Source organism: Neomonachus schauinslandi, chromosome X (assembly GCF_002201575.2).
Source record: "Neomonachus schauinslandi chromosome X, ASM220157v2, whole genome shotgun sequence".
Lineage (NCBI taxonomy): Eukaryota > Metazoa > Chordata > Mammalia > Carnivora > Phocidae > Neomonachus > Neomonachus schauinslandi.
This window is the reverse complement of record NC_058419.1, coordinates 76,317,747-76,327,373: the sequence shown is the minus strand read 5'-3', so window position 1 is coordinate 76,327,373 and position 9,627 is coordinate 76,317,747. Positions and strand designations below refer to the sequence as shown.

Below are 9,627 nucleotides of genomic sequence, written 5' to 3'. Positions count from 1 at the left end.
TTGTTTTTATTTCTATATCATTGATTTCTTCTTTTCTTTTTACACAACACAGTGAGTTTTAATGTCCCATCCACCTTTGTGGGAAGGGAGGTTGCACTACACACTTTTGGTGACTCCCCAAATTTGTCTGGCACTTTGTTACAGAAAGTATTTTGTCCAATTTATTATGGGCTTAGGATACTAGAAGCCACATAAAATTGGTTACTCAACCCCTCTGGGGTGGGGCGGAGAAGGTAGACAGGGAGGTCGTCTGGGACAGATGGGCAGACCATGCATATGGGCTCAAGGTCTGGATGACTGAGGTACTTGATCCTGGGTGGCTGCTGGGGTTGCTGAGGGCAGTCTGAATGCTTACACTGGGTAGATGCTGCTCTGGTGGACTTCGTCTGCCCAGTCCACCAGCTTACTGCTCTGAAATCATAACTGGATCTCTCTCTGGGCCCCCTCCACAGAGTCAGTGTGGATGATTCTGCTGATATGGATGCTGACGTCCTCCCTGATGGTGCCAGGGGCAGCCTCAGCTGAGTCAATGTGTCCTATTATGACCCTTGAGGAGCAGACCACTTTGGGGCGATCTGAGACCATGGCCACAGGGCCAGAGGTCATGTAGCTGATGATGGTTGGGTAGAAGGGCTTCCTTTGTAGGTCATGGTAGTGCTCAGCAAGGACTCTCTCTGGAGCCTTCAGCATCTTCATCCCCACCAGCTTGAGGTCCCTCCTCTCAAAAGTGCTGGACCACATCCCCAACAAGCTGCTGCTGCACCCCAACTGGCTTCACTGCAACCAGGGTTAGCTCCCGGGTCTAGGAGGACCTTCCCGAGTTGGGGCATGTGAGCAGGCTTGGGCCAGGGCTCATGGGCCACTGAGCAACCCCAGCAGTGTGGTGCACCCCAGAGGCCACCCTTGGCCCATGGGCCGATGACTCTATATCATTGATTTCTGCTGTAATCTTTATTATTCCTCTTCTCCTGGTGGGTTTAGGCTTTAGTTGTTGTTCTTTTTCCAGCTCCTTTAGGTTTAAAGTTAGGTTTTGTATTTGAGAATTTTCTTCTTTCTTGAGAAAGGCTGTACTGCTATATATTTCCATCTTAGGACCACCTTTGCTGCATCCCAAAGGTTTTGAAATGTTTGTTGTGTTTTCATTTTCATTTCCTTCCATGTATTTTTAAAATTCTTCTTTAATTTCCTGGTTGACCCATTCATTTTTTAGTAGGATTCTCTTTAATCTCCATGTATTTGTGTTCCTTCCATTTTTTTTTCCTGTGGTTGACTTCAAGTTTTTTTTTTTTAAAGAGAGACAGAGAGCATGAGAGGGAGGAGGGTCAGAGGGAGAAGCAGACTCCCCGCTGAGCAGGGAGCCTGATGTGGGACTCGATCCCGGGACTCCAGGATCATGACCCGAGCCGAAGGCAGTCGCTTAACCAACTGAGCCACCCAGGCGCCCAGTTGACTTCAAGTTTTAAAGCACTGTGTTCTGAAAATGTGCATGGTATAATTTCAGTCTTTTTGTACTGGTTGAGACCTGATTTGTAACCCTTTTGGGGAATGTTCCATGTGCACTTGAGAAGAATGTGTATTCTTGTTGTTTTAGGATGAAATGCTCTGACTGTATCTGTGAAGTCCATCTATTCCAGTGTGTCATTCAAAGACATTGTTTCCATGTTGATCTTCTGCTTAGACGATTTGTCCATAGCTGGAATGGGGTATTAAAATATCCTATTATTATTGTATTATTGTTAATGTGTAAGTTTGTTATTAATTGGTTTATATATTTGGCTGCTCCCAAGTTAGGGGCATAAATATTTACAATTGATAGATCTTCTTGTTGGATAGGCACTTCTATTATGATATAGTGTCCTTCTCTATTTCTCCTTAAAGTCTTTGACTTAAAATCTAGTTTGTCTGATATAAAGATGGCTACTCCAGCTATCTTTTGATTTCCATTGGCATGATAAATGGTTCTCCAACCACTAACTTTCAATCTGGAGGTGTCTTTAGGTCTAAAACAAGTCTCTTTTAAGCAGCATATCAATAGGTCGTGTGTTTTATCCATTCTGATAACCTATGTGTTTTGATTGGAGCACTGAGTCCATTTACATTCAGAGTAATTATTGAAATATATGAATTGAGTGACATTGTTTTACCTGTAAACTAGCTGTTCCTGATGATTGTCTCTGTTCCTTTCTGGTCTTTGTTACTTTGGGGCTCTATATTTACTGAAAGAATCCCCTTTAATACATCCTGCAGGGCTGGTTTAGTGTTCATAAATTCCTTTAGTTTTTGTTTGTTCTGGAAACTTTCTCTCTCCTTCTATTCTGAATGACAGCCTTGCTGAATAAAGTATTCTTGGCTGCATATTTTTTCCCATTTAGCACTTGAATATATCATGCCAGTCCTTTCTGGCCCGTCAGGTCTCTGTGGACAGGTCTGCCAGCCTTATGTGTCTACCTTTGTAGTTTAAGGACCTCTTCTCCTCAGCTGCTTTCAGGATTTTCTCTTTATCTTTGAAACAGTCAAGCTTCACTGTTATATATGGAGGTGTTGACCTATTTTTATTGATTTTGAATAAGGTTCTCTGCACCTCCTGGACTTGGATGCTTGTTTCCTCCCCCAGATTAGGGAAGTTCTTACATATAATTTGTTCAAATAATCTTTCTGCCCCTCTCTCCTGCTCTTCATCTTCTGGGGCTCCTATTATCCAGATATTATTTTGCTTTATTGCAGAGTTCTCTTAGTTTCCCTTTGTGATCTACTAGTTTTCTTCTCTTTTTCAGCGTCCTTATTTTCCATCATTTTATCTTTTATATCACTGACTCTTCTGCCTTGTTCACTCTCATGTTTTAGCCTCCATTTGGGACTGCATCTCTGTAATAATATTTTTAATGTCAATCTGACTAGATTTTAGGTGTTCTTTGTTTGTTTCTACAGTAAGGGATTCTCTAGTGTCTTCTATGTTTTTCTCAAGCCCAACTTGTGCTGATGTCTCAAGCCCAAGTAGTTGTTTTATATTCTAGGTCAGACATCTTATATTTGTATTGATTAAATCCCTGGCAGTGAATACTACCTTCTGTTCTTTCTTTTGGGGTGAATTTCTCTGTCTCGTCATTCTGTCCAGAAAAGAAAGGAAGAAATAGTAAATAAAAAAACAATGAAAACAACATAAAAACAACAACAACTTCAGAAAGTGTTTCTGTTGTAAGCTGTGTACACTCTGCTGTTGCATTTTGGTTGCTCTTTCCACTGGACCTTCCTCTACAGTATTCCTCCTTGGTTATAGTGGGGAGTGTTGCACCTTTTAGTAAGTGTAATTTGTCAAGATAAGCCTGTATAAAAAAAAAGAAAAAAACAACAACAACAAAAAGAAAAAAAAAAAGCCTGATCCAAGAAAAGAGAGAAGGAAAAGGAACAAAAATGCAAACAGACAAACAAAAAACTATAAGCCTTATTCTAAAGGAAAAAAAGAGAAGAAAAAAAAGAGTAGAGAAAGATGAAAGGGGAAAAAAATAAGAAGCATGATCTGAAAAATAAGAGGAAACAAATGAACAATTGAACAAAAAATTATTATAAGCCTGATTTTAAAATAAAGATGGCAAGAAAAGAAAAAAGAAAAAAATATATATATATAATAGAAGATAAAGAATAAAAAATAATAGAGAAAAAAATTTGAAAATTTAAAAAATTAAGAAAAAAGAAAAAAAAAGAAGCAAGCCTGGTCCTATTTCCACTGGAAGCTCATGTTGTGGAGTGTTATTTAATCAGTAGACTTGGTAGATGCGGGGGCCTGTGTTGGTCTTCTGAGGGAGAGGCTTGCTGGGCTGGCTTACAAGCTGACTTGCCCTTGTAAAGATGCCCCTGTCAGGCACAGGGGGGTGAGTATTAGTGTAGGGGACGCCAGCCTCCACTAAAGGCACTGTGTGTCTCTCTGAAGTCCAACTGTGCTAGTGGGTGGCATAGAGGAAGGGGTGCTGAAAGCAGAGGAATATGGTGTCACCCTGCCCTCTTGTCCCCAGGGAAAGGATCTCGGGGCAACGACTGTTCTGGAGGCTCTCGCAGAAGAGCGAAAAATATCCTGTGTCCTGGGCTTTCATCAATTCCCTGCCCTTAACCCGTTTGTGCCTGAGCCATTGGTGTGCCTAGACCCACAGATCTCGCATATTTTCCCTTTGGCCAGTGGCTGGTATTCAAAACTCGTTTTAAAGGGCCTGGAAAGGTGTGGACCAAGCTCCCTTCCCCTGGAGGAGACCCTTGCAGCAAGCCCAGCATTGTCCTGTCCCCCAAAAGCAGTAACATAGTGCATGTGCAGAGGCTAGAGTTTATAGTAGTGGTCAGCAGAAAGCTGGAACTAGGTTATCAGTCTTCTGCATGCTACTCAGTCCCCTACTCCATTCTGTGCCAGAAAAACAGTCACAAGGGCTTGAACCTACAGCAAAAAGTGGAGACCAGGTCATCTGCAACCTGCTCCTGTCTCTGCTCTCTACTCAGTTTGCTGCAGAAAAGCAGCTGTTCTGTGTGCACACAGAAGTTTAAGCCTATTGTGGCTCACAGGGAAAAGTTGTTAAAAGGTTTTCTGCCCTCTGTGCACATTTCTGACCCTGTTTTTGAGCACCACTCAATAGCTCCTGGCTGGCCTTTTGTCCTTGGAGAGGCAAGATATGCTCTTTTAAATGCATTCCAGGAAGGGGGGTGATCTCTCTCTGTGCGACCCAGGGGATCTCCTCACTGAGGCTTATTGTGCAATCCCTACCTGCTGTGCTCTCTTCCACTTTCTCCCTCTCCCTGACGTTGCTTCGGGAAACGGGTTCCCTTGTCCTTGCGGCCATGCTGTTTTCCTCTCCCCCAATTCACAGCTCCAAACCTTTCATCTGCCATGTTCTCTCCCTCCAATTGTGCAGATTGTTTTCTCATATTCCTAGTTGTTCAAAAATAGCTGGATGTTGACATTGCTGTGTTCAAAGGACAAGGCAAGTTCAGGATCCCCCTATTACTCCACCATCTTAACCATTTAAGAGTGCACTTATCTTGATGAGCACTGAGCAATATACAGAATTGTCAAATCATTATATTGTACAACTGGAAGTACTATAGCACTGTATGTTAATTATACTTCAATAAGAGAAAAAAAACCCTCAAAATATTCCATTATGAGTTTGAAATGTTTCCAGAAAAAACATTAGAGTAACGAACTGAGGAGTTAATAATTTTTACATTAAAAGCCTCATTGAGAAGGCAGTAAAACCTACTGATCTATTTCTTTAGATTTTGTTTTATTTTTATTCCCAATGTATGGTAAGAAGTTAGAGAAGCTGAGAGTTTAAAGACCAAGAGATGGTATTGATATTCCTACTCAAGATATCCCCAAATGACCATTGTTTTACCCATTTTTATTGTTAAGTTTAATTAAAAAGTTCACAGAAAATGAAAAGGGAAATTAGAAAATGTCTGGGGGGAGACGAGCAACATGGCAGAGGAGTAGGATACCTAAATTTCATCTAGTCCCAGGAATTACCTAGATAGTTATCAAACCATTCAGAATACCTACAAATTCAACAGGAGATCAAAGAAAAGAATAGTAGCAATTCTATGAACACAAAAGCGACCACTTTCTGGAAAGTAGGATGTGCAAAGAAGTGAATCTGAGGCAATATTTGGGAAGATAGACCTCGGGGATAGGGAGCCTCTATCAGCTGGCTACCAGCAAGTGATAAAACAGTGGAGCACAAAATCAGAACTTTTGGAAGTCTGCTCCGCTGAGGGACGTCGCTCCAGTGGCTAAGTGGGGGGTGGAAACCTCACTGGGACAGTGTGGTCTCAGGACCCTTGGGGTCACAGAAAGACCAGGGGTGCCTGAGTGTGGCAGAATTCCCAGGTATTGGAGGGTAGAAGCCGGCTGCAGAGTGGGATCTCAGCTCAGGGTTGCCATAAACTGTGATCCGCAGCACAATCGGGCCACTACTCTTTGAGCAGGGACCAACAAGCAACATATCTGGGGAGACTCCCTTTCCTCGCCCAGGAGGGGTGGCACAGGAGTGCACTGCAGGAATCTGCTGGGCTTGAAGCCTCCAAATGGAGTCATGTACCAGAGACAGAAATGCTCAGTAACAGGCCAGGTGAGCACCAGGTGCGGCTGGAGTCCAGGGAGACAGGAGTGATTGACTGCTTTCTCTGAGAGCTCACTCGGGAGTGGTGACCCAAGTTCTCAGCTTCTCCAGGACCAGAGATTGGGAGGCCACCATTTTCATTCTCGTCCTCCAAAGCTGTATGAAAAGCTTTCAGGGAACAAAAGCTACCCAGAGCAAACTGGAGCAGATTACTTATGCTGGCCCCTGGCAAGGGCAGGGCAATTCCACCTCAGGCAAAGACATTTGAGAATCACTGCAACAGGCCCCTCCCCCAGAAGATTAGCAAGAACATCCAGCCAAGACCATGTTTACTAATCAATGAGAACTGCAAAACTCCAGCAGTAGGGGAATACAGCACATAGAATTCATGGCTTTTTTCCCATGATTCTTTAGTCTTTTAAAGTTAATTTTTAAAATTTTCTTTATTTTATTCTTTTTCTATTTTTTTAGTTGAATTTTTCTTCCCTTTTCCAAACAATATCAATTCCTTTTTAAAATCTTTTTTAAGGGGTGCCTGGGTGGCTCAGTTGGTTGAGCGACTGCCTTCGGCTCGGGTCACGATCCTGGAGACCCTGGATCGAGTCCTGCATCAGGCTTCCTGCTCGGCGAGGAGACTGCTTCTCCCTCTAACCCTTCCCCTTCTCATGTACTCTCTCTCTCTCTCATTCTTGCTCTTTCAAATAAATAAATAAATCTTTAAAAAAAATAAAATAAAATCTTTTTTTAATTTTCATGTTTGCAGTCATATTTTATCCCTTCATTGTATTTAACCTTATTTTTTATATATATATATGTTTTTCTTTCTTTAAAATTCTGGGATACAATTTCTTCTAACAGACCAAAATATACCCTAAATCAAGTGTATGGCTTTGTTCTAGTCTCCTGCTTGATCACATTCTTGTTTTTTCTTTTTTTTAATTTACTTTTTCTTCCTTTTTTCAACCAAATTCTTTTCTTATCAATTCCTTTTTAAAAATCTTTTTAAATTTTCATCTTTACAATCATATTCCATCCCTTCATCATATTTACCCTTATTTGTGTGTGTGTGTGTGTGTGTGTGTGTTTCTTTAAAATTTTGGGAGGCAGTTTCTTCTAACAGACCAAAATACACCCATAATCTAGTGTGTGGCTCTGTTCTATTCACCAACCTGATCATATTCTTTTTTTTTTAAGATTTTATTTATTTATTCATGAGAGATAGAGAGGCAGAGGCAGAGGGAGAAGCAGGCTCCCCGCGGAGCAGGGAGCCCAATGTGGGACTTGATCCCAGGACCCTGGGATCATGACCTGAGCTGAAGGCAGACGCTTAACTGACTGAGCCACCCAGGCGTCCCCATATTCTTTTTTTTAATTTCTCCCCTTTCTTTTCCCCTCAGTTTTGGTCTCTTCTGATTTGTTTAGTGTATATTTTTCTGGGGTCGTTGTTACCCTTTTACCATTTTGTTCTCTCATTCAACTATTCTTCTCTGGCAAAATAACAAGATGAAAAAACTCACCTCAAATAAAAGGACAAGAGGCAGTACTGACTGTGAGGGACATAATCTATATGGACATTAGATAGATGTCAGAACTAGAGTTCAGATAAATTATTATAAAGATACTAGCTGGGCTTGAAAAAAAAACATAGAAGATACTAGAGAATCCCTTTCTGGAGAAATAAAAGAACTAAAATCTAACCAAGTCAAAATCAAAAAGGCTATTAATGAGGTGCAATCAAAAATGGAGGCTCTAACTGCTACGATAAATGAGGCAGAAGAGTAAATTAGTGATATTAGAAGACCAAATGATGGAGAATAAACAAGCTGAGAAAAAGATAAACAACTACTGGATCACGCAGGAAAATTTCGAGAGATAAGTGGTACCAAAAGATGAAACAGTATTAGAATAATTGGGATCCCAGAAGAAGAAGAAAGAGAGAGAGGGGCAGAAGGTATATTGGAGCAAATTATAGCAGAGAACTTCCCTAATTTGGGGAAGGAAGCAGGCATCAAAATCCAGGAGGCAGAGAGAACCCACCTCAAAATCAATAAAAATAGGTCAACACCCCAACATCTAATAGTAAAACTTACAAGTCTAGAGACAAAGAGAAAATCCTGAAAGCAGCTCTGGACAAGAGGTCGGTAACCTACAATGGTAGAAACATTAGATTGGCACCAGACTTATCCACAGAGACCTGGCACGCCAGAAAGGACTGGCATGATATATTCAGGGCACTAAATGCGAAAAATCTGCAGCCAAGAATACTCTATCCAGCTAGGCTGTCATTGAAAATAGAAGGAGAGATAAAAAGCTTCCAGGATAAACAAAAACTAAAAGAATTTGTGAACACCAAACCAACCCTATAAGAAATATTGAAAGGGGTCTTCTAAGCAAAGAGAGAACCTAAAAGTAACATAGACCAGAAAGGAACAGAGACAATATACAGTATCAGTAACCTTACAGGCAATACAATGGCACTAAATTCACATATTTCAATACTTAGCCCAAATGTAAATGGGCTAAATGCCCCAATCAAAAGACACAGGGTAACAGATTGGATTAAAAAACACGACACATTGATGTGCTGTCTGCAAGAGACTCATTTTAGACCCAAAGACACCTCCAGATTGTAAGTGAGGGGGTGAAAAAGCTTTTGCACAGCAAAGGAAACAGTCAACAAAACTAAAAGACAACCAACAGAATGGGAGAAGATATTTGCAAATGACATATCAGATAAAGGGCTAGTATCCAAAATCTATACAGAACTTATCAAACTCAACACACAAAGAACAAATAATCCAATCAAGAAATGGGCAGAAGACATGAACATACATTTCTGCAACGAAGACATCCAAATGGCCAACAGACACATGAAAACTTGCTCCATATCAGGTGGTATCAAGGAAATACAAATCAAAACCTCAGTGAGATACCACATCACACCCGTCAGAATGGCTAAAATGAACAAGTCAGGAAACAAAAGATGTTGGCAAGGATGCGGAGAAAGGGGAACCCTCCCACACTGTTGGTGGGAATGCAAGCTCGTGCAGTCACTCTGGAAAATAGTATGAAGTTTCCTCAAAAAGTTGAAAATAGAGCTACCCTACGACCCAGTAATTGCACTACTGGGTATTTATCACAAAGATACAAAAGTAGTGTCTGATAGGGCATGTGCACCCCAATGTTTATAGCAACAATGTCCACAATAGCCAAAGTATGGAAAGAGCCTAGATGTCCACTGACAGATGAATGGATCAAGAAGATGTGGTATATATATACATGGAATATTATGCAGCCATCAGAAAAAATGAAATATTGCCATTTGCAATGACATACATGTAACTAGAGGGTATTATGCTAAGCGAAATAAGTCAATTAGAGAATGACAAGTATCATATGATCTCACTGATATGAGGAATTTGAGAAACAATGCAGAGGGTCATAGGGGAAGGGAGGGAAAAATGAAACAAGACGAAACCAGAGAGGGAGAAAAAGCATAAGAGACTCTTAATCTCAGGAAAAATACTGA

The 9,627-nt window shown here is 41.0% G+C and overlaps 1 protein-coding gene across 1 annotated transcript; it reads right to left on the bottom strand.

Moving 5' to 3' along the window:
• Positions 1–417: 417 nt before the first annotated feature.
• Positions 418–696, bottom strand: LOC110570609 (nucleoside diphosphate kinase, mitochondrial-like). Its single transcript, XM_044911796.1, has one exon. It carries the CDS (start codon positions 694–696, stop codon positions 418–420), a length of 279 nt encoding a protein of 92 aa, XP_044767731.1.
• Between the last annotated feature and the right edge of the window lie 8,931 nt (positions 697–9,627).

Excerpts from the sequence above, each read along its gene's own strand:
- LOC110570609 (XM_044911796.1), bottom strand. The coding sequence starts at position 696 with ATGAAGATGCTGAAGGCTCCAGAGAGAGTCCTTGCTGAGCACTACCAT.